We start from the raw sequence: 27,719 nt of genomic DNA on the forward strand, positions 1-27,719 counted from the left end.
ACAGGCTGTTACAGTAGTCAAGTCTTGTAGAGATAAAAGCATGTATTATCATCTCGAGTTCACTTGTTGACACGATGGATCTAAGTTTAGAAATGTTCCTCAGGTGAAAAAAGCAGGTTCTTACTGTCTGATTTAAATGTGCACTACCTTGTGGTGACAGACATACTCAACGTTGTTTGCGCTTGTATGGCCATTTATAGTTCTTTTTTCCATAGACAATCTTTACACAGATAATGTGATTGTATTTATAGAAGAAGATAGAAACAGACGCAAGGATATTTTTTTGGAAACAACAAAAGTGCATTGGGTGAGATGATGCACCTGATGGAATCGATCTTCTCAATTTGATTCCAATAGACTACCTATTCTGATTTCTGCTTGATTTGAGCACCTGACAATCTCTTCTTTCTCTACAGACCTATACTGTTTGTATTCTCTTTTTGAGACTCTAGGTCAGGGGTCCCCAATCCCGGTCCACGAGGGCCAGTGTCCCTGCAGGTTTTAGATGTGTCCATGATCCATCACAGCTGATTTAAATGGATAAATTACTTTCTCAACATCTCTTGAAGTTCTTCAGAGGCCTGGTAATGAACTAAATATGTGATTCAGGTGTGTTGACCCAGGGTGAGATCTAAAACCTGCAGGGACACCGGCCCTCGCGGACTGGGATTGGGGACCCCTGCTCTAGGTCAGCAGTCAGAGAGGATAAAGCTGTATGATATACGGAGTATGTTTCAGCTGGAGTATTGCATAGAAGCTGAAACAGCTTCATCCTCAAGTTTTAATGTGACTCAGCTCAACTTTGCTGCACAGGATAGGGATACAAAATATTCAATGTTCATGCAGAGTTTATTTAAAAAAAAGATCTTTAACTAAGTGTTTGAGTTGCCCTCAAACATTTAGTTGCCCATTTTTCCCCTGGTCAAAGGTGACAGAAATTAGACAAAATCTAGGGTCTCGCAAAATTCAAATCCAAAGATTATTGCTCAGACAAAAATCTGATTTGACAATATGAATAAAAAGATTTTTAAACTTTCATGTAAATGTCATATTTGGGCCAATGACACTCTTAGAGGTCCTGAAAAGATTTACAGTGACGAGGTAACAAATGGAGAAATGGGGACACAACATAATGATCTAAGAAAAGAAAAGAAGGCTGTGGAGGGTGGGTGGCTTGGAGAAAACCTCCTCTCCATTTGCAGGGAAAGAGTGTGAAAACAAGAGAGTGCGGGGGAAAGGAGAGATGGGGCAGCAGGAGGAGAGTGGGTGGGTCTTGCTCCATCTGTCCCCTCCCTCTGATCCAGAGGTATAGATGGTGCAGGAGCAGCCTGCTGCATCCAGAAGTCCAGTCTAGGGAACAGCACTAGTCCCGAGAACCAGAAGCTCAGACAAGTATCCAGCCACTCGGACACGTCTAGCCTGATTTCTGCAGCAGACACTTCACTCAACCACCTGTTGACAAATCAGTGAAAGCATTTATTTGACTCACTCGTGGTGTGAGATCTCTGAGATCATTCAGATCACTGCAGATCTGAGAGCCGACATCAGCAGATGATGAAGATGCAGCAGCACTCGCACATCTTTCTAGCCCTTATCCTTGCAGTCTTCATCTTTAGGATAGCTCTGTCTGGTCCCTCTGTGGTCAGAGGTAGGTGGTCTTTGCATTTGTCTTACTGTCATGTGCTTAAAAATTAGCGACGGGGGAAACTACTGATTGCATGACAAGTGAGGTATTTGTTACATATTTTAATGAGTGATCATTGTGGTTTTCTTCATTGTAGTTCTCCTTCTATAGTTTAAGATCACCAGATTACCAGCCTCCCTGAAAACACCACTTAAAATTAAATACATACAGACTCTTCAGATTTAAAAAACCTGCTGACCGAAAAATATTTTTGCTAAAGTGCCTCCACTCTGACATCTACAAAAATCAGCTTGAGGTCTCCAACTCATCAACACCACCCCGTGTATTGAGTCTTATGTCTACTTTGATTCTTGCAACATTCTTGGAAAAACACGCAAATGTTTTACATGTTATGTAATTATCCAGATACCAAAGTACACACACAAAGTAAAGCAAACTTTGAGACCATGCTTCATAGCCTTGATGTATTTTGTGACTAAAACTTGGGTGCCCTTTAAAGATTTGGATGGTACTAAAAGTGATTTGGGGTGAGAGGGCTGGAGTTGGTGAAAATAAAGGCTGCTTCCAGTGTGTAATCTGCTCACTGAAGTTGGCTTACAGACAAATCTCAGTGTGCAGCTTTGGCAGCTAGATGAAAGGGGCTGTGTGTATTGATGCTATGGGAACAGAGGGGTAAATGTCTGTATCGTTCTACTTGGACCAAAGATAAAACCTGGTTTGCTGCAAAATTAGTTTGCTTTATTGTCTGACAGATAGAGCAAAATATATGGATGTCAGTCTACTTTCCAGTGCTTTTAATTCTTAGTTATGCATTTGTGCTCTTAAACATTTTTCCCATCTGTATCTGAATGAGTTAAATCTCTGCTAATGCTAAAATTATTTACCACTATCCCACTTGAGGACAATATATTGTATAGGATGCTAACTGCAGCTGTGCCAGACCAAACATGGCCTCGTGCAATGTGGAGATTAATGAGAGAGAAATATGGCAGGAGAGAGGAAAGTGGACGAGATTAGAGGACAAGAAAGATGAATTCAAAGCACTTTAGGAAGTTAAAAAGAGGATCAGGTTGATGGAAGGATGGCTATTGAGTCATGCAGGATGGCAGAGATGGAGAAAAGGCGGTGAAGGACGAGATGGAGCTACGCCATAGGAACAAGGGAAAACAGCTGTTCCTTGCAGTTGAATCTGACATGGGGGGATATTAAATGTGAGCGCGGCGAGACCTGCATGGAAGCCAAAGTTGGGGTAAAAAGTAGGAGTCAAATTCCAGGCACAATTATCTGCTGCTAGGCTGCAAGGTACGGTCTCCTGCTGAATTACAGTAGATATTCTCTGGGCTGAATTATCCTGGTCTGGAGTGGTTCTCATTAGAGCCATTATAGGTCAGTTTTTCAAACACCTGCTGCTTTGGCTGGCACGGGGCTCTGAGAAATGTTAACACTCCATTTTGTTACATGAAAGTGACTGTTATACCAAGCTCCATAAAACATCTGTCTGTCCTCACAGGAAGAGGAAGCCAAGTCTCTCTACGTCTTTACTTCCAGGACAGAAATCCGAGAGGCCAAAATACTCTACACCAGATCAGAGGATACTGGGAAGGATATCATGTTTGTCTATATAGTTAACGCGGGCTTCAGAGCAATAATCACAAGCATTGTATTGAAATTTGGTTAGCTGTGGTGTTCAGCTGCTCTGACTCAAGACAAACTAACATGAAACCACTGTTCTGTGTCACTTCCATCCACCAAAACTACTTCAAACAAAGACAGCAACATTTCTTTTCCATTGCATTTTGAAAACAAAACAAGCCTCGCAGCCTCCTTCAGATTTGTTTTTATGGGGAGGTTGTGTTGGGTTTTGCATCTGTATTTATCATCCATTGGTTCTCAAATCAGCATGAGTGGAAAAGTCAGTCTATTTGTTCTCATTTAGTACAATCTACTACATCAAGAGAGGGCTGCTCATGGTGAAGATTTGTAGTTTGATAATGTCAGACATTTAATCATGTTTTAAAGCCAACAAACCATACGTTATGCAGATCCATGTTGCAATGTTTAATTTTAATGACCAAACATAAAAATATCACGTTGCACTCAGGTTGAAGCTTAAGAGAGCAACTGACAACCCAATTAACCTACTCTCTTTACTGCAGGATCATCCATCAGTGATCCAACACGGCCTCTCTTCAGAGCCAAGATTAAGTTTCCCATTTGAGGGTGTTTCTCTATATCCAGCCAGCAGGATTACGTTGTCTTGATATCGGTCCAGGGTGACTACGAGCAGAATTGTTTGTTGTGTGATATGGCAAAGTTTATTGCATAATCCGACATAGGGCTGGGCGATATGACCCAAAATTCATATCTCGATATTTTTTAGCTGGATGGCGATATAAGATATATATCTCGATATATTTTTTTAAAGCCATAAAGTAAGAACAAAAAGAGAGTTCTTAGTCAAAGCTGTGTCCCAGATGTCACACAGGCACTTTTATTAACATAGAGCAGATGTACATAAAATTTACTCAAAAATAAATTATGAGCATTTATTAAATAATAATGCTCCATAAATAAAAGAAAACAATGTTGTTTTTGTGCATAACAAAAAGCTCACAATTGTGCAGTCAAAATGTAAACTAAAAGACGCTGAGCACAATAACAAAGACAGATTTCACAGCTGCTCTGTTCCCAACTTGTACTGCGTGACTGACAGCCTGGAGTTTGAAATCCGCTTCGCAACCACGTCTTTTAACAGGTGCCATTTATAGTCCTTATACACAGTAGGGTAATATTACGTTGAAGCACAGTACGTATCACTCCGCGAGGCTCAGCCGTAATGCTCCGACAATCCATCAAGCGGTGCAGCTCCGTAGCTTACTAAAGTCGTACTCAAACATTTTTTGACAGATTGCTGAGCGCCGTGTTCCACATAAAATCGGTTCGCGGCCATCAAGCACAACCAGAATTCATACATAAGGCGCGCTGTCAACTTTTGAGAAAATGAAAGGATTTTAGTCCGTGCAGCCCCTCTGGGCTGCATGGCGTTAGCGTGGTTAGCTCGTTAGCGTGGTTAGCCGTCCAGCCCCACGCACGGGGCGATGCGCAGTAACTCGTTAACGGAGATTTGCCGTGTCCATCTTGTCGCTTCCTGCAGGTTCAGTGAAGGAGAGGCGAGGCCGAGTAACATTGCGTAAAGACGAAAGTGGACGAAAGAGAGGCAAACCTGCGGCTCCACAAGTATAATTATAACGTAACATAGACTATATCGATATAAAGGATATTGTCACATCTTATATCTCGTATAAAAATATATCGATATTTTTTAAAAACTCGATATATCGCCCAGCTCTAATCCGACAAGTTTATAGGCCAACTCCCAGTGTTATGATTGATGTGCTTATACAGTATTCAGTGATGAATGGGCTTCACCCCCCAGTGCGTGTTTGTGTGTGTGCAACATACAGATGAAACTGATTAAAACAGGTTGGCATAGTAGCAGCTTTTTTTAATCAGTTTTCTTTCATTCTTTTTGCAATTATGACATTTTCTCTTCTTCTCAGCATTGATCGTTATCGTTTTCAGACTCCTATCCTTCCTCAGAACATGGATTTTTCTTTTTAATATCACAAGCTTTTCTTCAACGTTTCCTTAAGTCTTTCTGCCATGATCTCCACCATACTCCTAGCTGGTGTCGCATGCTATGCGTGTGTTGGTCTGCTCCTTCAGCTAAGGCAAACTAATCATTGCTCGCTGAAGTGAAATACCTACTGGCGTACCAGCACAGAAATGATACTTTAACACTCTAGGATATTGCCAAGAGATTTACTCAGTGCTGGATTAATCAACATCGGGTTAACTTATATGGCAAAAGGTTCATGTTCATACAAAAGTCCCACTCTCCAGCTTTAACATGGACCGATTATGCGACTCTTATTATTGATCCCCTGGGCAGAGCTGCAAAAGCTCCTCCAGCACGCTTATGTAACAGGTCACAGATCTAAACAGGAAAAAATGAATTTGTTGTTTTGGTTCCCTTTTTTGACCCTCCTTTTGGCCTGTTCAGTACTCCGTCCTTGGTTATTAGGGGTGAGATTTTAATTTCAGCTCTGAACTCTTCTAGGTGCATGTGAGAACACACTGTTTGACATTAAATGGTCCATAACTTGCCAGGTCTTTGTGTGATGATGGTTTGCTCTGATTTAAAAGAAGCACAGGTAATGATGGTCTTGTGAGTGGCTGTCCTGTGTCCTGCCCCCCTCTGCTTTATTCGGGCTACACCCTTGCCTAAATCAAAACAAGTATTTTACAGCAGCAAACGTAAAAGTAAAAGTTACATTTCATGTGTAAAAACAGCTTGAACATCAGTGCTTTTCCTTTTCACTGTACTTGATTTATTGTCAGCACTTTGACTGGATTCATTCCTAAACCTTTATTCATTTTTCTCTGGAAATACAGATAAGCCTTAACAGTGTGTAAGCGTTGCATGGGCCAGATGACCGGGCTTTGGGCAGGTTGTCATGGGGCAGATTCGATGTTTGCTTGTTCTGGAGTTTAAAACGTGTTGCCAGAAGTTTCCTAATATTTTATGCACTCTGAGCCCATCTCCCCCTGCACCAGTTTCTTGTTTTTATCGGAAATACTGATGTGAGAATCGAAACAAATGCAGATTTTACAGGAAACACATCGCTGGAAAAGCATAAGGGTATTTTTCAAATCCAGGGCTTCCCCCTCTTTCACTGTCAGTGTCTGTTTTGGCATTTGGCTGCTTCCTGGCAGTATTCCTCCTGCAAAGTTCCACTATTTCATTTAACTGAAATATGAGCCAAGGACATGTGCTGTGGAGACTGTGATACAAGTCGTAATCCAAGCAGAAAGCCCATTGTTTTAAACCTTGTAGACTATGAGCAATTTAGTGCATGTAGGCTCAATTGTGAGATCCACTGCAAAAAAATATTTAAAGATGCAGAGGATGACGTCACTGAATTAAAGCAGACTGACAGTCTTTCCATCATTACTGCTCACAGCGTATTATCCAAGTGTGCACTGGTGTTTTTGCTTTACATGTGCATCAGGCAAGGGTCAGTCACACTCCTGGAGCAGCTGCACTTGTCTCAATTCTCTGATGTTTATTAGTATTCCTATTGTAAATTGGCTAATTGTTAGCATTCCTAGTTATTGGCTAGTGTGACGGGCCACATGACAGAGGCAAATAATGAGAAAAGGTAAACAAACTTTTCCACATATTGTGTTTGAAGACACAGAGAGTTCCTTTTTCCTTGACTTTATGATGATGCCAACTTTTTCAGGAATTTATGACACCATTTAATATAGATAAGCAGATTGTTTTAAAGCCAAGACAGATCATTTTCCATGGGACGTGTCAGCGCTGAAGGTTTCTTCTAGGTCACCATGAAAATACAGCCATGGTGTGCATTCTGGGGAAGCTCTCTTCCTCTTTAGTGCCTGTTCTCATCTAGCATTTGTCCTATCTGACTGGGACTGTATTCTTTGTGTTTGTGTTTGCCAGTTTTCAAATCAAGACAAGAATGTTCCAGCTTTGCTGATCTTTTTTTTTGATATCTGAAATGATCAAAGATTGGATATGCACTGCTGTTTTTAAAAGCTGCTTCAGAGCACTTCAAAGTCCTTGATCACTGCAACAAGCTGCAGTTTATGATGTTTGTAGTTTGCAGAAAACAATAATGTTCTTATCAATTTGGAAAGCAAGCAGACATGTGCCTGCTTAGAAATCACAACTATTGTCTTGTACCTCAGTTGAACTTCAACCAGACAAATCTCTGCTTTTACTGTACTTGCTACTTTGTTGCTTTTGAAGTAGTGGACAGCAGAAAAGTCTGAGAAGGTGTAGGTACTGAAAATGACAGTTTTTGTACCTCTGCAGAAAAAAGAAAGAAACAAAAGAAAATGTAAAAGAAAATACATAAATCTGATGCTGCTTCCTCAGTGAGACGCCAAAACATGAAAGTCCGCATCAGCACCACAGGAGACACCATTGTGATGAAGTTTTTGCGTCCCAACACTGACACCAGGCTGGAGGGATACATCCTGGGATACGGCGGCAGCATGTTCTCCAAACAGTTCATTCAGCTGCCAGAAGATGGAAAACCATATGAGACAGAGTTTGGTAAGAAAGCCTGGTGATGTGCCCTGCAGGACCAGGTGTTCATCAATACATTGTGTTTGCTGCTGAGGCTCAGAGGAAATATAACCTGCAGTTTGTTCTTCTGCTTTTAGATGCTGAGCCCAAGTACCTTATAGCTGTCCAGCCTATTCCTGCTAACGAGGTGAAGAAGCAGTGCACAGGTATGTCTGCTTAAAGCAAAGGAAGTTATCACCAATGTGACTTGCTGAAAGTGTTTTTTGCACATTTAGTAAGATGCAAACCTTTTCTCAGGTAAAGTGGAATTGCAGAAGCCGCTGCACCTGGTCATTGGGTCGGTGACGCCAACCTCAGTTCTTCTGTCCTGGGGGACACTGCTGAAAACCCCTTATGAAGGCAACGTCATGAATGACTGTCTGGAGGATGGGTGAGCTTAAATGTGTCATTGCGCAAAGCAGGCTTTTCTTTAAAAAATGAGACAGAACCATTGTGACTTTGGTAATATAAACACAATATAATGTTAATATCTTATCATTTAGTCTGTTTTTTTAATTTTGGCAGTTTGGCAACATTATAACCAGGGCTGAACATAAGTGGTCCGCAGGTGCGCATTCGCTGTCAAAATAAAAGACACACCAGATAAGAAGTTGGAACGCACGTTTGCGTACATAAGATGTTCTGGAGGAGGACACACATTTGTTCAGAACTCTTAAAGATGTCGAAGAAGCAAGCTCCATAAGCAATTACTTTGGTGTTCCTCCACCGCAAAAGAAGCGCGTATTCTCGGAATTTACGGATCTTATGTACGGAAACGCGCGTTCCAACTTCTTATCTGGTGGTGCGTCTTTTATTTTGACAGCGAATGCGCACCTGCGGACCACTTATGTGCCGCCCTGATTATAACTATGTCAAATGAACTGTTTTTTAATTTAAAAAAAAGTTTTGCTGAATTTGTTTAAGAATAATTTAAGAGAACCTTCATTATGTATGGGGCTATACGGAGTGTGTTGCTGTTTTTATTGTTTTTTAAGGTTTGTGGTGAATTTTTGAATGTTTATATCATATAGACATCAGATATATCCATCTTTGAGAGGTATTAGTTGGAGTGATTTTAAAAATGTGTTATGTTTGCCAGCTCAGAGGTTTTGAAGTCACAAAAGCAAATTGGAGTATTCAATTGAGCTTTGTGCAGTTATTGCTATCAATCCCACTGACCCAGCTCCTCAGAAGTGAATGAGGACATCTGTTATTCTAAGGATATGTTATGCACCCGTCCCTTTTACTGCTTGCAATATATTAATGCTTACCAGTGGCATAACTGTCACTGCAGCCAAACTAGACTAAATGCTTGTACTTTTTTCCTAAAGTACCAGTCTAGGGTTTTGAGATTTTCTTGTACCAATGCTGTACTGTTGTTACGATGAGCTCAGTAACAGCTGGTGGAATAAATCTTTCTCTGTCCAATCTCTATCCTCTCACACACACATTTGCTGCAGAGAGTCTGGAATAAGTGCACAAACAGTAAATGAGTCCCTGAAGCCTCTCGTGTTACTTAGCAGTGGATCCAGGGCAGCCTGTGCACACAGGTGTTTAGGAGTCAACAATCTGTGACACAGATTGTGTTTGATGAAGTACTACTTTTTTTTAAAGTGACGGTTCTGTTGTTTGCAACAAATCTTCCAGTGGTTAAATATTATTTTCATATGTATGTCTTATATAAAGATTAATAACCATGTGTTTGTTGGTTCTGTTAAAGGAAAGGAAAGAAACTAAGTTGTGCCACAGACTCAAGTCAAGTCAAATCACGACCTCACTGTGCAGTTCAGATGATGGCAGCGATACACAGCAATAAATTTGATTGAACCATTTTCAGGGGGATTTCTGATTTTGACTCCATCTTTTAAGAAGATGGGTTCAAGGCGCCCCATGTAGCCAAGGGAAATCCAAGAGAAATGGAAATGTGGCATGGAAAGATTCATTTGTCACTTTGCTTAATGAAATGGAATTAATTGACAGCATCGTTAGCACGCAAGGTTTCGCTAAAAAGAAAATGAAAAAATATTACAACAGTAGCATCGTATTCTCCTTGTACTTCTTGCATCATGCCTCCAGATGTGATCATTAGTGGATGCATTGTGTGTGAGTTGTTCTGTTTGTTCTGTGTCTTGTTCTCAGACACTACACAGTGCGTTACCGTGAGAAGAACAGGAAGTGGAACTACCAGACCTGTCCAACAAGCGATACAGTCATTGACAAACTGAAGCCAAACACAGTCTATGAGTTTGGTGTCCAGCCAAATTCTAAGGATGGCACCGGTGTGTGGAGCAGGCCGGTTGTTCACAACATCAGCATGCCAGGAGTCGAAGGCAAGTTTGACTTCTTTGCTTAGCCATATTATCACCTTCTGTAGCAAATACCTCGAATCTGACTACAATTATTTTAACATCTTAATAAAAACATGGATTGACAGGTAGTGCTAGGAAAAAGGTAGAAATTTCTGGGACAAATGCTACAACTCATTTTCGTATAAGAACAGAGTCATAAGAATCTGGTTGTCTCGTCGTCTGAGAGCAGGTTAAAGACAATTCAGCATTCAGTCTGACATGTGCAATCCCAAAATCTGCTCTGTTAAAGACTAGAGGACTTCAGGGCTGCAGTGCATGTTTAGATAGGGCTTCAGTCTTTACCGATTATGTGAGCATGACAAGGCTACAGTGCAGTACTGCATTTCCAGTTACTGAATCGAACCATTTTTTTTCCTTTCACATTGTTTCTTCCACTGAAGTCACTTATTTACTGATTCTTCTCTTGTGTTTCTAGAGAAGGTCATCAGGAAAATCTTTAGGCCTCCAGTCAGCCCTGCGGTATGTAATGGACACAGCCAGTTTGTTATTGAAACAAACCCAAATATTCAGTGTTTTATTCTATTCTTATGTGGATACACATGCTACTAGAGGTCGAATAGGCTCAGTATTGCAGTAAACAAGTGTGTGTAATGAAATGGCACAGGTATACTTCCATTTATTAAAGAAAACAAAAAGGAACTGGTTGTGCATTTGGAACGGGCAATCTGCTTTAGAGTCCTTGTACACTTTGGTGAGCTTATGCTATTCTCAGGGTTGTTTGCCTCATTAATTTTCCATCCAACTGCTGAATGGAAACGGCATTGATGCAGCCAGGACTGAGAGAGCAGTCAAGCCAAAGAGAGCAGTCTGCAGCTACAGCTAACTTGAGTGGGGATTAAAAAAAAGGGAGATGAGTTGGAGGCACAAGGGAGGAGGGATAATAATGCTGAAAAGAGTTCAGAAAAGAAAAGTGGCACAAATTTTCTAACAGCGCGGCTCTGCTCTATCATGCCAATCTCACAAAACAGCACAGCTGTTGAGATTTAGCCTCAGGACTTGCCCTTAAAGGAAAGCTTTGAATAACAAGAGTCTCACTAGGGACTTTACCAACTTGACATGGTGTAAAGAGGCCATAGGTTATAGGTTATGCAACAAAGGAAAAGACATGGTACAGCCCAAATACTAATTCTTTTCACCTGTTATGATAGTCATAGACTAAACCCACTTTTTCTTCATGTCTTTTTTGCCTTTCACCCATCAGAAACCTGTACCTTCAGGTCCCCATTCCTTGCCCTCATTTCCTCACCTCACTTCCTCAGGTAAGCAAACAGAGAGACACTGCTGAGTTGAATTTGATACAGAAGGCAGAATCTACTGCTGCTTAGAGATCTCTGTTTGAATTCCTTTCCACTGACCCCTACCTTAAGATTTAACACTGGAAATATTAATAAAGCCATAATTTATTGTTCTGCGGACAGGATTTCCCCATATACCTCCAGCTTCTAAAATAATTTTACTTAGCTGGGCATGCAAAGTACAGTTTTTAACAGTACTCAGCACTGTATTCCAAACATCTACAAGAACTTTCCACGGATTTTCCATCTTTTCTAGCTCTTCTTTCTCTTCAAGTAATGCCTGAGTGACTCAATAAAGTTATGAAGAATTTTCTGTGGGGGTGATATCATCCGTTGGACTCCTTTTTTTATGTTCCTTAAAGTGATTTGTCTTTAATGTGATTATATGTTTGAGGTTGTTGTCATACCACAGCATGAATTAATCTCTCTGATAATAAACAAGATACTCAAATGCTTAACACAATTCCACTGAACGCAGTCTAAAAAGATTAGTTTTGATAAGGTAAATCAACTAACTTTCTACAGCAATTATGATGGTGTGGAGTGTTGTAATGTTAGGCGGTGTACAGTAATGTCAAAAGGGTTGCTATTCACTTCTACATTTTAAAAGACGGTAAAGAGTATTAATGCGACAGAGGGATGAAATGTCAGCATTGCATCTACAAATTGTTTCTGTTGACACCAAAATCAATTAATGCACATTTGAATTATTTCCTAATTGTTTAATATTGGAGGATTAAACCAGCACTAAACATTTTTGTGCAAAACGTTTAGTGAACTGACTCTTTCAAAACACATTTTGCTGTTTTTAAATGACTGACTAATCATGATCATTTACCGCTTTTCAGAAGTGAAAATTAAGCCATTGTAATTTTTCTCTCCTTGACTTTAATCTCTGCTTTGTCCTTGTCAGTCCAAAACAAGACCAGGGGCAGACTGCCCTTCTCCAGGAACATAGCCACACAGACGACTCTTGGTAATGATTTTTCTGACCTAAAACTGAGTTCAGAGGTCAGAAAGATCTCTGGACCTCATGTCTGACACTGACTTCTCTATCGCTGTCGTGAAAGCTAATTTTTATTATACAAACAATATTGCCCTGCACATTCTACAGGTTGTAGACCCATACCTTTTCTCTTGGTTATACTAACATACACTATTTTTCTTAGCGCCAACCACAACCACAACCAAAACCACAACTACTACTAAGGAAACCCTGTCTACTCGTGGACCTGCACCTGCTGTGATCAACAAACAGCCAATTGGTAAACAGAGAATCATGGTTCTTTTTGAAAAGCTTCATGGCTCTCATTTCAGCTGTGTAAAATGATGGACGGAATTGCACTAGTTGCATGAGCAGCTGTTTGGGCTGCAATAATGTGGGTGATCTTGGATGCATGGGATTTTAGGTAAACAACAAAAGCTTGCAGAGATTGTTGATGATGTTCTCAGGGTTCAGTTGTTGAAAGTTAGTTGAACAAGCCTGCAAGCCAAAACGATTTTATATTCCTGAGATATTAGTGACTTTTAATGAGCTCTGAGAACCTCATTAACTGCTGCTCATTCAAAAAAATTGATTTCAGTCATATCATACATATTCCAAATTATATCTCAGATATATCCACTGTATTTTTTAAAAAGTTTTTTGTATTTCCATGTCTAGCATTTTTTTTGTTGGTATGTTAAACTCTTTATTTTTATTTCAGGATTCACAGTGTGGTTATTACCATTTTTGGATGATTAGAGGCTTTTGCTTTTAATGCAGTGGAGTTGGTGGCAGTGGAAATCTGCATGAATAAACTGCATGATGGAATTTTTTCTCTTCTTCCAACAGGAACTTCAACAAACTATGTTATTCCTTTTTCTTCCCTGTATTTCACTGTCGTCTGTTCCCTCTTTTTTACATTTATGTTCTCAAACACAGGGATCTGCAGAAACACAGTGCTGGAAATGTATTTTGAAACCATGAAGGTAGACACTGAAACACAAAATGGGATATAGTCAGTTCCTCAAGTAAATGGAGATCATTCCAAACTTTTGGCCGTGTACGCCACCATAGTTTAAAATTGGATAAAATTGATCTGTTACTGAAGTTGTAGCTTTAATTCAAGGGGCTAACTATAATTCGAAATTACATCCATTTTCTACACAGCTCCCTGTGTTTTCAGGATATGCTAAATGTTAATGGGAGCAGTACAGACCAAAAGAGCAGAGACTTTGGTGCATGATCAAATCAACTGTTTTTTGTTGTCTGTTTTGTTTAAATCCATGAATCAAAGCTGAACGGCATTAACATCACTGTTTGTGCTGAGATCCACTGAGGTGGTGTATAGATATAAAGTTGTGAGAATGGAAAACTTTATAACAATACTATTGTTTTCCTCGTTTCCTTCTCTTCTTTTTTGACTTCCTCTTTTTCTTCATTCTTGCTCATTGATGGGAACATCTCATTAGATTGAACAACCAGGTTAGAATGGTCTATCAAACTTCCACACTAAGTCATCATAACCAGTGAATTTAGATGCTCATCACACTTAACAACAATAGCCGTTCCTGTCATAACACATAATACCTGCACAAGCTCTATCTGCCATTGAAATTGCACTTGGCCTATGAGACAAACATAGAGCAGTGTTGCTTGCTTTCTTTTTTTTTCAATAATTGCTCTGAGTAGCACATCAGTTGGTCTAAACTGTTGGCTCTCTTGCTTTTATGTCTTTCCTGGATGATGAAAAAAATATATATGTATATATTTTTTTTACATTTTGTAAATGGAACAGAAGATTATTTTTGAAATTTTACAGTACACAACTGTGGCTTCATGGGCATCTTTTCTTTTTCTCACATAACCCAGGAGGAGGAGACCTCTCCAGATCTGAGGTCCCATTAACTCCCAAGCTCCATCCTTTACTACATATAACAACCACCATGGCACCTGTGCCAGTAGTCCAGGCAAATGTGGAGAATCATGGAGGGCACGTACAACCTCAACCTAACTTGAAGCTCCAGCAACAGTATTCAGGACTACCAAAGCCCAAACCCCAACAGCCTCAAATGAAGCCCAGAGTTAATGCTCAACGTCTCCCAAAGCCCACTGACCAAACTGTGACACAACCCCACACAACACCCCAAATCAAAGTCCAAACCACATCAAAACTCCACATAACACCCCAGTCTATAATTCAGATCCAACCACTACCCCACACAACACCCCAATTAAAGGTCCAAACCAAACTACAACCCCACACAACACCCCAGTCCAAAATTCAAATGAAACCACAACCCCACACAACACTCCAGCAGAAAGTCCCGATCCAACTACAACCCCACACAACAGCCCGTACTAAGCTCCATGCACAGCCAAAACCCCTATCAACAGCCCAGCCTATATTTCAAACAAAACCTCAACTGCAAATCCAAACAACATTCCAGCCCAAACTCCACACCCAACCTCAACAACACCTGGCAGTATCCCAGCCTACAGAGCATACCCACCCCCTTTCACTGCCTCAGACAAAACCAAAACCCCAATCACATCTTCAAACCACACCACATCTTGAATCAGAACCACAGCCTCAGCCAACACCCTACACCAAACGCCAGGCCCAACCACTAGCACAAGAGGTACATAAGACCCAGACACAGCCTCAGAGACAAGATCAACTAAGTTCCCAAACCACTCCTGTGCCATCTATTCAATCCACTTATCCAATACCCCAGCACATTCCCTATACCAAGAAAAGACCGCTAAAGACTCAAACTCAACCTCAACCTCATCCACAAAATAAATCTCCAAATCCACCACATAAACCAAAGACACCACAACAACAGCCAGGTGTAAGTACCAGGCGCAAGTCTGGAATCCAACCAGCATCAAAACCAAGCATAATTTCTTCCCATTCCAAACCCTCAACACAACCCGAGCCCAAGAACCAAACTAAGCCCCAACCACTCTCTCAACCAAAAAGGCAGCCCAAGCTTCACCCATCAACTCAACTTCCAAAAAGTCATTCAAAGCCAATAATTAGGGATAAACAAAACTCTCCACCAAAAATTCTGCCACAGTTAAAATCACAACCTCCAAAAAATACCCAGGACCATGTTGTACCTCAACCCATTACCAAGCCACAGTTTCCATCAAAGGCCCAGTCACAACCCCAACTTCCATCTAAGCCCCAACCTAAACCTCAAGCTGGGCTTCAGCCTCACTCCAGGACCTACTCTGATCCCACCAAGGTCACCTCAAAGCAGGCAGTCCCTACGGGTAAAGACCCTACTTTTCAATCCACAATTTGTAATCCGCAATTTAAGCATTAAAATCTTAGCTATTAATTGTTATTATTTAATTTTTAATGGGGGCGGAATTAGTTTATGAAGAAACTGTTTTAAAGAAAGAGTTCTACATCTCTTATCTCAGAAGTAGCTAGAATGTATCTTTTAGTAAGTTACATATTTTGATAGTAATCCATACCTTAGTTAAACCCAAGAGGATAACTGCATGACATGTGTATGAGTTAATTCTTAAATATTGTGATCACAACTTTTGTCAATGCATTCATTTTGAAACCAACAACTGGAAAATAGTAGTAGGGTAAGCCCCCTGTAAAAAAACAAAAAAACTAAAACTATGTTCACATGCATCTTATACCAGATATAAAGTGAGTTTTCTTTCACACAGCTCCTAGTCCACAAGAAGAGGGCAAGCCTCTACCAAGACCTGCCCTGGCTACAGAGAAGGCTGGTAGATACAATCATGGTAAACACCATGACAAGTTTGTCCCATTACCATCTCTGCTTTTTTGTCAAGCCACACAGAGAATGGTGCTTTGAGTTGTATTTCAAACCATTTGACAATGTCACTGCTTCCCCATCTCCATCTCCATCCAATCACCCCACACACCCTGTCCTGTTGTTGTTCCTGTCTCCATGTGTGGCTCCATCTTCAGTGCAGCACACTTCACCTCACCCCTGCCCATTCGCAAACAAATTAGTCTGGCTAGCTTTCGATCTCATTTATGGCGCTCTGTCATTTCATCCAGTGTCTGCTCCTCTGCATTCTCTTTCACGTACATGCTTTACCATTTATCCCATCTAGGTCAAGCCTTCCAGCTCCCAACTAACTAACTTCCAGTTGCCTCTCTACTCATCTAGGTCCTGGTGTTCTCGGGTCGTCTGAAGTTCCTCGTTCTCCCATTAGCTCATCTGTTCCTACAGCAGGAAGAAACACCACCCTGCGTCGCACATCGGTTCCTTCTCATTCCACTAATCATGTTGCCAGACCATTCTCACAATCCAGGACAGTCACTTCCTCTCACAGTTCCAGCACACCTGGCGGTAATGGAATACTCACTTTCCCTTCACTTATTTCTTTTTCCAAGCAGCTACCTCAGGTTATTACCTTCTCTTAGCACGCTTACACACACTACAGCTACAGAAGAAGATAAACAAACTCATGACTAGTGATTTTAGCTACACGATATGTGGTGAGAGCATACCGTAGTCAATCAATTTTGTCCTCTCCACATTCTGCCACATGTGCTTGGTATGTATTTAACACTTTTACCACGAGCAGCAATGGCGTCTATGGTATAAGGGTCGTTAACATGATTTACGGTCCCTCTCGCTGGCCAGGTGGGAAGTCTGGCCTCAGCACTGGCCAGGACACATCACATTTTACGCCACCAATGCCAAGACAAGTGCTGTGCCGACAGCCACCACAGTCCTTCTTTCTCTTCTGTATCTCTTTTTCTTTTAAACATACGCTCCTGTTCACTACCCAGATATCTCGCCTTTCTTCTTATTTGGTACTGGTATGTTTTTCCTCAGTGGCACAAAACATTATATAACAGACCTTTCTCTCCCTCCAGCAGCCAGTGGGGCGCATCATAGGGGCAATGCTCCTCCTAGACGTATCGTGTGGCCCAAAGAAAAATCTGGTAAAGACAAACCAAGATAATTGCCTTCCAGTGTTCCTAACTCACTAACCTCAGAGGCACTGTCACGCCCCATCCCACTTCATCACACTGATCTGTGCTTTTTGTCACAATGCACTTCCGCTCTGTGACTTTCAGCTTATCCGTCAATGTGACAGTGTTTCCTGGTCATGGTCTGTGTTGTCTGATGTGTCCAGTCCCAGAGGCTTTCACTTGACTGAGACTGAAGCCACACATTATGAAATCTATTATACAACTGTCTTCATATTACCAAGTCTAAAGCACATATGGACTGGTTTATGTTAGTCTGAGAGTGCTAGCTGGGAAAGGTGAATGTGGGTTGCCCCTTTTTTTGGTGATTCACATTGTTTCCATTCTGCCAGGCAGGCTCAGTTAATTAGAATAATTGAATCCATCCCAAATAGTAATGCAAACCACGTCTGGACCGCATGTATTAATGGTGGCGCTCTGCTCACTCCTTGTTGTTGGGAGTTGTGTAGAGCAGTTCAATGCTTCAGTCCCATGTCACAGCTGTTATGTGTTATTTCTGGAAACTTGGACAGTTTCAGAGGTCTTCAAGGAGTCGCAAGGCTCTCTGGAAGCAACTCTACAAAAAAAGGAACATTTATTTTGCCTGCCGCCCTGCTCATCTAAGCACAAAATCTCCCACTGACTTTGTTTAAAGGACAGCATCTACACATAGTTCACCTTCCTGCCTTTATAAAGTAACGAAGTTGTTCATGTTGATATCAAAAGCTTTGCATACTACACTAGCAGCTGGTACAGAGTGTGTGCTTTTAATGAAACTAAGAATTAGAGCGTGTCCACAATAGCTTTATAGAGCCGAGTTTCACACTGGCACTTAAATTTGAAATTGTTTTTGAAAGCTGTGCTTATAGTTGGATGCACGTGTCCGTTATTGAATCACATCCATGAAACACATGAAATCTGAGTGTGTGTTGCAAAAGTAATAACCCCGGTGTTGTGAGACGCTGGTATGTATTTCACTGGGAATATTTGTCTGGCCTGACCGTAAATCTTGGTGTTTTGGTTGCATATATTTTCACATTCTAACCCTAAAGAAGATGAAGTTATCTGACAGAAACCAGCGCTCACACCGCTGCTGCTGTTTTAAATCACAGATCTGAGTCAGATGTTTTTGGCATATTGCAGGCTCAATGTGGTGTTTTAGTGGTTTTATTGTGAAACATCAAACCAAACTCACCTGCTGTAGAAACTGTAGAGCAGCTCTCATCATGTCATACACTTTGTAGACATATTGTTGACTTTCCACTTTACACCTTGATGGCTCATTTCTTGTTCAGTTAACCAAGACAGGGCTGTCAGAGCTGTCAGTTCTTCATATTACACATACCCAATCGACATAGTTTGTGATTTTATGGGCTATTTTTGGTAATAGTTGGACAACAATAGTCATTGTAAAAACAAAATATGCCGCCCTCTTTCAATTCCAAGATTTCATGTGTCTGGAAAAATCTGGTACAAGCCAATTTCTAATAGTCCTGAAATACAACCTCAGATGAACAACAACACATGGCATATTACACTGTGTCATTATTAATTTAACAGAAACTATGCCAAAATTCAGAAGCAGTTTGCGAAATACTAACTGCATAATTTAGTAGCTTGCAGAATCACCTTTAGCAGTAGTATGTTGCTGTAGGAAGTAATCATTTCCTCTATGACTTGTAAGTTGTAGAAGTTTGTCCTGCTCTTCTTTACAACATTACTTCAGTCCATTGGAGTTTGCAGGTATTGGTTTATAAGGAGGTTGAGGTCTGGACTTTGACTAGGTCATTGCAACACCCTGATTCTTTTCTTTTCAACTATTTTTGTTGTAGATTTCCTGCTGTGTTCGGTATCATTGTCCTGTTGCATGAACCAGTTTTGCCCAAGCTTTAACTGTTGGACAGGTGGCCTCATATTTGACTCTAGAATACTTTGGTATGCAGAGGAGTCCAGGTGTGGCTGCAAAACAAGTCCAAATCATCACCCCTCCACCACCATGCCTGACAGTTCATATCAGCTGTTTGTGCTGCCATGTGCTCTTTTTGGAGAGTTATTTTCTGGCAACCTTTCTGACCCAGTCACATTTGTTCAGTCTTTTTCTAATTGTACTATCATGGACTTTAACATTTAACATGTTAACCAAGACCTGTAGAGGTGCTCAGCTCTTTGGTTTTTTTGTAGTTTATCTAAGCATTGCACGGTCTGCCCTTGCGCTGTATTTGCTGAGACATCCACTCCTCGGAAGATTGGCCAGTGTCTTCAATCTTTTCTACTACTGAATAATTTTTCTCCTTGTAGAATAATGGAATTCACGTTATTTGGAAATGGCCTTATAATCCAGCCTGCAAACCACTGCTGCTTTTATAGAGGCGCACATATGCTTATGATCAGTTAATCAAGTGAATATGATTAGCAGCACCGGGCTGCCACTGGCCCTCTTAATTCCTATGGAACCAGTAAGGGTGTACTTAGTTTTTCACACACTAGGTTTTGTTAAATAAATCATGACATGGTCTAATATGTCATATGTTGTTGTACTGAAATAACATTAAAACTTGCTGAGGACCAGATTAGTTTTCATTATGTCCTTATATGTGAAATCTTAGAATTGATGACGGTGTACTTTCTTTTTACCATGGCTGTACACTACATGTGAGTCAGATGTCCTCCTAGATTATATTTTCAGTGTTAATCATATTGATTCAGTTTGTTTTGCCTGACATCGCTGATTCATACTGACCATGGAGAAGTCAACTCCAGACAAACCCAAATTAAATGTTTTTTTGGCATCTTTATATAGACAATTATTTTTTATCTTGTTGCCAGAGTGACCATTAATGAATATCCAAGATAAGAGATGACAAATGGCTCTGGAAATGAAACACAAACTTTAAAGCAGGTTTTCTTTAAAGAAGTCAAATATGAAACGCGTAAAGGCATTTTTATGTGTCAAGCCTCCCAGAGTTTCTCTACCTCCTCTGTGATAAAACGGCATTAATTAAGGATGATTTTGCTTTTTGCAAAAGCCTAAAGTCAGAGCAGAATCTTCCTGATAAGAAAACTGAGTTTGACAGTTTGTAGCTGAGGTGTTTTCATTACAGAACCTTGCACTTCTTTGTGATCACTTATCCAAAACCACAAAAGCCAGTTCATTTCTCGTGTTCATTTAAGCAGCTCAGACTGAAATGATGTGATACTGATTTCACTGTTTGGTCCGATTGTTACTATTATTATTATTTATTTATTTTGCATTCTTTGTGGAACATTTTTATGGTCAAATCCCAAACATTTTTCTAGTGGAAATGAGTCAAAAAATGCTTCATTACCCCAGAATTCGGCCTGCCTTGGTTTAAGTATTGGCTTTATTTTTTTGTTTCCTCACTTCTCAGTTCTGTAGATTTTAGGATGAGTGGTTCAAACTTTTATTTCCAGTTTTCACACCGACTTTACATGAGCTACAGGTTGTGGTACTCCTCTGTGGCAGGATTTTACCAAGAAGCTTTTGGGCACGTCACATGCAACCTGTCTGGCTGCTGCATTGTTGCTTTTATTATGTTTATGTTGTATTATGTGTCTTTTTATTTTCTTTTAGTGCAAGTATTTCTGCGTACGTCTGCTCTGATCCATCTCCCCTTTGAAATTTGACATTCTTCATTATTTTTGCACTCTTACATTAATCAACACTTGTTTTCAGTTTAGTGTCTGTTCTCCAGTGCTGACCACATTCTGCTTTGCTTTTCTTGTGAATTTTATTCTGAAAGAGACTCTGTTTCCCACAATTCCTTGCAGTTCTGCGTCCCTCTGTTTCTGGCAACAAGAAGACCAACCTGGTGGCAAAGCCTAGCAGTCATGGTGAGGGCAACAGATGAGTGAATGCAACTGCACCTCACCCACATTCAGAGTCTCCCGAGTGTTAAAGGAGAGTATGGAAGAAAAATAATGCAATTCAAGTTTAAGTACCAGTTTGTCATAGATAAACAAGCTGATGTTTTTCTAACATATCAAGTTTTGAGTTAGTGAGGGAGAGGTTCTGGAAGACCGTTTCGTCCAGTCTTTATGTCTTTATGCTGCGTTTCATGCTGAGCAGACAGATATCAGTCTTTTTATCTGTCAGTACGAACATCTTCAAATCTGTTTCCAAAGATATCCAAACTATTGCTTTAAACTTCTTCCAGAGTGCCAAAGTTTGAAGTCTTCTTAACTGCTACATCTCCTGCACGAGCATCACTTGCTATCCTCTCTTCCCTGTAAAATAATCTTATTCAGTGTCTGTATAATGTTTTCAAAACTAAATTTTAATAGGCTTGCAAGTGTGAAAGCATTTTTTTAAATACACCTTTTCCTGCTACACCCACCATATATTCAACTTAAATTCATGATTTTTATTTTTTATTTTTCCGAGTCAGTCACAGCTGCTCTGCTTTCATGTCCTTCACAGTTTGAGAACCACCATCTTAAGCCATCTATTATATTACTAACGCACAAAACTGCAATTATGCTGTATTTATCTCACCTTTTACATCTCAGCTGTCTCCCTGCTTAGTTTCTCTCACCGTTTTCATATAAATGCACTTAAGAGCATTAAGTAAGTGTTTTTGTGTGCATGTGAGCGCATCTGGGCACCCTCGGTCTCAGCAGTATGCATTCTGGCACCGCTCTTTCCCCTTTAAAGAACACTAGAGAGATTACTCGACGATCAATCTCTGATCTTTCAGCAGCCAGGAAAAGGCCACTGAGTTGCTCGGTGAGGATGGCCAGAGCAGATGGATTGCAACTGTGTGTGACTGTGAGTCAGACAATGAGGGAGAAGAACTGAACTCTCCTCCTGCTGTTCTGTCCTCAGATAAACCCATGGACCTGAAACAAGGAGAAAAGGCGTCTGTCCTGAAGCCGTTCCCGCTGGTCACAGCCAGACCCAAGCAAGAGCCCAAACAGCAGACGACCACCACAGCCCCTGCGCTAAACAGTACGAGCAGCACATTTTTGCAGTGTTTCTTCTGAGGAACATGATCACATGCATGCTAAATCACCTCCCTGTAAAAGGATAAAGACTGAATGAGTTTTGCAGACATTGCGTTAACAAAGACAATGCGTTGGTGATGCAGCTGGCAGATGTGTATAGTGGGGAGATAAAGAGAAAAGCAAACTTAAAAAGCACCAAGAAGCAGACAAAGAGTCTGAATGCAGGCCAGAGCAGGTGCTGGGCTAGCTGGTCACTGACCTGGGCCAAAGCTGTAAAACTAAAAGAGGGAGAGTTGCCAGGGACTCCTGGCTCATCAAACTAACCCCATCTCCTCTAAACTGTTTCCTTTCCAGCCAGCCGTTTTGACATATATGAAAACTCCTCCATATTCAGGCCCCTGCCTAAGTCAGAGGTAGACAGCATGGGCAACCCGCGCTTTATAGGTAAGATTTTAAAGTATCAATGATTTAATCAGTTCTTTAGCAGCACCAATTAGGGTCTTAATGTGACATGAATAAAATAAATTCTTAACATACCCACATACAGCTCCCCACGTCATCTACAAGACGGATAAGCCGCCAGAAGAGCCATGCTCTATCACCTCCTCCCTCGCTTACTTCCCCGATGAGGAAGGCAGCGATCAGAATGTGACCGGTCCTCCCCGCCTACCTCCATCCAACGTCACTGTGGTCACCGTGGAGGGTTGCCCGTCCTTTGTCATTCTTGACTGGCAGAAAACCGACAACGAAACCAGAGGTATGCAGAGAAAAGGCTGACATTTCCGAATGGACGGAGGTTGAAACTGCCTCCCGGTGGCCTGAGTTGTATGAGGTGGCTGGATTTCATTATACTTGTTTGCAAGTCTTGATTAAGAGTTTAGACTACATTGTAATCTCTTTTTATTAACCACGTGTGGCCTTGTGGATATTACCCTAGATCGTTCTATAAAATATTAAGATGGTTTCTTAAGCTGTCTTATAAACCGAGTGCAACAAGTGAATCCAAGGTCTGCGCCCAGTGACACATCACGACAACAAAAACATGTGTTCTGCCTCCGGTTCTCATGTGTCTCTTATTAAGATATGTCACTGTTTTCGGGACGATTTCATAAATAGATCCAGGTGAAATGTTTTAATAAAAAGCACTATGTGAGTTCTCCCTTTCCTCTTTTTCTCAGAGTATGAAGTTGTGTCCACCACCACAGGCCCGAATGGAAGGCAGACGTCAGTATTGACAACCAACCAGACCCACACAGCCGTGGAGAATCTCAAACCAGAGAGCAGGTCCGCACCCCACAGATGTCCTGATATTATCCTTAATCTCGTTTGAGATCGAACACTACATTTGTTCATATAAATCTGTAGATGAACAAATACAGCCCGGCTGAACTAAAATGCCTGACTGCATTAATAAAGTTCACCGCTGATGGAACTAAGAGAGGCGTATTAAATTGCACTGAAGTGCTCCGAGTTTGCGTCACTTAAAGTTAATTCCAGATTCTTCTGAACTCTTGCGCTCTTGCAGTGAGTCACATTTGGTTTTGCTCACACAAAATGGCCAAAGTGACACCAAAAAAACAAGACAAGACAAAAAACTGAGGAAATGTCGGTGTAGTGGGTCACTGAGTTTTCAATTAGATCTCAGCATCTGGAGTCTCAAGGCTCACCAGAACCCTCCCTGGGGCTGGGTTTGCTACATGAACAATTGCCAGCACATCTGAGCGCACCACGTGGAAGAACCATCAGCTCTGTGTGTGTTATTCTAAGTGTGAACCCACACTTAGCTGTCAAACACTGCTGTTTATTTTCATCTTTCAGCGTATAATTATTATTATTATTGCCCTTAATATGTATTTCTTTTCAGTTATGAATTCACAGTAACACCGAGGAATGAGCTGGGAACGGGACCCTCCTCCGATCCTGTAACTTTTAGCACAGAGTCAGGCAAGTTTTACAGACCATCTAATGCAGGTCAAATCCACCATAAACCCCCACAGAAGAAACTCATTACTTGCATGTAAATGCCACTGTACATGTTACATTCCAGGCTGTGATTAGCATTAATTCTCTTGTACTATTAGGCGGTTGCTAGTCTAATCATTTCAGCATGGCACTGGGGAGCAAGCTGATTAAGGATCAAATCTTGAGGCTTGTCAAGCTCACCAGATGTCCTCTGAGGCTCATTTCTAACACATCATGCACCTGGTGATCACAGCATTAAGCTGAATTTGCTCCATTCATTAAGCAGCTGAAATGTGTCCTCGCATTGATCAGCTCTTATGTTTTTAATTCAAAATGACAACACAGAGGGCTGAGTGGTTAGCTTAATTGGCCTCCTGCTCTTGTGCAATCAAAGCCCATCCTGTTGGGGTTGTACACTGTAAATAATATGCTAGACACTCTGAGGCAAGTCTGGATTTGACTGCCTGTTATATCTGAAATGTCTTAATGATGTTGTTCATTACAACTTTCCCTCCTGTCTGCAGCGGACCCTCGAGTGAGCGAGTATGTTTCAGGTGATTTGTTTTCCCCCTCTCTTCACAATATTTTAGCCAGCTCGACAAGTCAGAAATCAGTATTTCAGATTCTCTTGATATTCTGAACAAACCCCACAGGCAAAGATGCCATCTGGACTCAGTTTCCGTTTAAAGCTGATGCCCACTCTGAATGCAATGGAAAGCAGTTCGTGAAGAGAACCTGGTACCGAAAGTTTGTGGGCATCCAGCTCTGCAACTCCTTAAGATACAAGATCTACCTGAGCGAGACTCTCAATGGTAATTATGCAAACAAATCAGTGAACAGGAATGACACAAATCACATTACAAATCACTTGCAAACACAATCCTTAACCGGCTTGACTGGACAGCAGTACAGCCTTTTCTTTATCGTAAAAAGCATAAAATTGGCCTCAACATGTAATTATTGATTTTTTTTAAAATGAGTCTGTTAATGAATTTGAAGCAGTAGATTAGATTAGTTTAAAAGTTGATGCATGGAAATGAAATGTTTCCTCATAATTCTAAGAGGACATTGACTTGGCAGCTGCACAGGAGCTGCTTGTATGTCTGTGTAATGAGAAAAGGTAAACCAAAACTGATTAAAAAATAAAAAACAGCAATAAATGTGAAACAAGAAATGGAAATAATGTAAAAGAAAGTAGCACGCTTCATATCCAAGAAAACATGAAAAAGCTCAAAAGATTTCGTTCTGCAAAGCATCTTCGCATCGCACACCATTCAAACACTAAAGAAGAGAACGATGGTTCACATGCTTCTCTTGGTTCTTTCTTTCAAATTCATTTGCAATGAACTGGGAGTTAACTCGTTATGCGGTAACTAAACAATGACTTCCATTCTCCACTGCAGGGAAGTTTTACAACATAGGGGATCAGACGGGATACGGCGAGGACCACTGTCAGTTTGTGGATTCTTTCTTGGATGGCAAGACTGGCAGCCATTTCCTGGCTGACCAGCTTCCAAGCAGACAAGGTATTTTGGTTAGCTGTAAACAACCGCTGATTATTTAATGCCTTTAATTTAGCAGAGTCTCATCTTTCCTCCGTTTGTTGCCAGGCTTCTACAGAGCGCTGAGACAAGAGCCCGTTTCCTTTGGAGAGATCGGAGGAAAGTCGCACTCGACTTACGTAGGCTGGTATGAGTGTGGCACTCCCATACCTGGAAAGTGGTAAGAACCCACAGGACTGTCCAGGAGGATGGACTAAGTAGTGAGGAAGAAGATGGACATCAAAGACGCCTGAGTGATCCTGAAGGGAGGTGGGCTTTTCTTACGTGGACTCTGTAGACGGCGCTTTAAAATCACACCTCTGTCCTGGACGTGGACTTCTACAGAACTATTAGGCGTCACAAAACTCTCTAGAGTGCATTTCTTGATCAAAAATGTCCCTAGGGACAAAGGAATGCAGAAGTTGGAGTGATCCAAAATGTTGAACATACAATTAATCACAAGAGAAAATGTTGGGAAGCTGGCTCCCAAAGTGTAATAACTTGATATAAAGTATGATAATATTTATCAAGAATATTGAATTGTGTGTGCTGGGGCTTTTGAGATAAACTAAAATACAGTATTTGTATTGAGCGCCCGCACTGGTCATGTGTATACAGACAGGTGCCAATCATATGTTCATTGTACAGGTTGACTGTAAAATACACAAACACACAGTGACCTTCTGCTGGCCCTAAGGGATTATTAACAGTTGCAGTTTGCACAGTATTAAACATCCGCTCATATATGTATATGGTGTCCAATACAGTTTATTAAGTGTCCGACAGATGGTGGCACATTTCAGGTAAAAGAGAATAATCAGTGGTTCAGGCCAGCATTTCTATGGGAGCATTTAGAAATGAGACTTGATGCCATTAATGTCGGCTTGTCCTGTATTTTACAGAGTGAAAATATAATAGTGGAAACTGCACAAGTAGAATGTGTTCTCTTGTTATAGCTCTGCAAAAGGTTAAAATAAATTGTGGCCTATATGGCTACAGTGATGTAATGCATTGTATATAATTCCAGCAATTGATCGTGTTTTATTCTTATTGGCAAACAGACGGAGAAAGTTGGGATAGTTAGGGATATTATCTCCCTCGGGCACCACAGACTGACTGGTGTGTGTGTGTGTGTAATGGCATTAAAAAGGACTTTAGATTCGCAATTAAACCATTAACTCATAATGAGAGTGTTCAAGTAAGGTCAAAGGTATAAGAGCGGAAGTTGTTTAGTCGTAGACGTAAATGTATCCTGGGGTCTCACCCCCTGTTGGCTAACAGAAAAAAGTGCAGCCTAAAAGCACTAACACTTTGGCTTCACTTTCAGACGCATACAGTCTTTACTTAGCACAAAAAAGTAATATAAAGGAGAAACTTTTGACCTGTTACTTTCAAGCACCTTTAAATCCCGCAAATCAACAGGTTATTTGACAATTTAAGGTTATGTGAACAGTTAACTACACCGTAACAGGTTGTAACAAGTCATTGCCTCCCAACCGGAGAAGACTAAGGTAAAGTTACCAGTCCTATCGGGAAATGGTCTGGTGTAATATATATGTTACATACATCTATGTATCTTTGTAATAAATGTGCAAACCAATGAAAACAGTTGTTTCATTTTGCAGACTTGATGAATTTCAGAAGGGACTGGCAGTGATCTTGCCAGTCCTCTTTCAGTAAGAAAGCAACCCATTGCAACATCAGCTTTGCACACATGAGCACGCTTGGCATCATTGCTGTAACAGAGGCAGACACAAAACCCTAACACTGTGCTATCAATAACTGGGGATCATTTACAGCGGACAAAGACATCTAGAAAGCAATC

General features: G+C 40.9%; 1 protein-coding gene across 4 annotated transcripts; it reads left to right on the forward strand.

Moving 5' to 3' along the window:
* Positions 1 to 1,354: 1,354 nt before the first annotated feature.
* On the forward strand, positions 1,355 to 27,486 carry abi3bpa (ABI family, member 3 (NESH) binding protein a). 4 transcript variants are annotated; one of them, XM_085374460.1, is made up of 23 exons: positions 1,355 to 1,648; positions 7,611 to 7,790; positions 7,901 to 7,969; positions 8,061 to 8,193; positions 9,942 to 10,132; positions 10,587 to 10,630; positions 11,373 to 11,430; positions 12,380 to 12,442; positions 12,636 to 12,731; positions 14,321 to 15,730; positions 16,145 to 16,222; positions 16,618 to 16,800; positions 17,334 to 17,402; positions 21,219 to 21,281; positions 22,273 to 22,395; positions 22,746 to 22,835; positions 22,939 to 23,148; positions 23,570 to 23,675; positions 24,256 to 24,335; positions 24,878 to 24,907; positions 25,007 to 25,165; positions 25,757 to 25,879; positions 25,964 to 27,486. In XM_085374460.1, the coding sequence occupies exons 1-23, from the start codon at positions 1,552 to 1,554 to the stop codon at positions 26,077 to 26,079; spliced, it is 3,771 nt and encodes a 1,256-aa protein (XP_085230586.1). In that variant the 5' UTR covers positions 1,355 to 1,551; the 3' UTR covers positions 26,080 to 27,486. The 4 variants fall into 4 exon arrangements, with proteins under 4 accessions (XP_085230586.1, XP_085230587.1, XP_085230588.1 ...); XM_085374461.1 differs by lacking the exons at positions 14,321 to 15,730; positions 16,145 to 16,222; XM_085374462.1 differs by lacking the exons at positions 14,321 to 15,730; positions 16,145 to 16,222 and having other exon boundaries at positions 17,337 to 17,402.
* Positions 27,487 to 27,719: the final 233 nt, after the last annotated feature.

This window comes from Diplotaxodon limnothrissa, linkage group LG16 (assembly GCF_057381915.1).
Source record: "Diplotaxodon limnothrissa isolate DT_005_m linkage group LG16, D_limnothrissa_male_GT1.1, whole genome shotgun sequence".
In the NCBI taxonomy this organism is placed as follows: domain Eukaryota; kingdom Metazoa; phylum Chordata; class Actinopteri; order Cichliformes; family Cichlidae; genus Diplotaxodon; species Diplotaxodon limnothrissa.

What these genes read in the sequence shown, in the direction of transcription:
- abi3bpa (XM_085374460.1), top strand. Translation starts at nt 1,552, where the DNA reads ATGATGAAGATGCAGCAGCACTCGCACATCTTTCTAGCCCTTATCCTT. An exon ending in CACAGCCCCTGCGCTAAACA is followed by an intron (nt 22,396 to 22,745) that starts GTACGAGCAGCA and finishes TTTCCTTTCCAG; the next exon opens with CCAGCCGTTTTGACATATAT. An exon ending in AATCTCAAACCAGAGAGCAG is followed by an intron (nt 23,676 to 24,255) that starts GTCCGCACCCCA and finishes ATTTCTTTTCAG; the next exon opens with TTATGAATTCACAGTAACAC.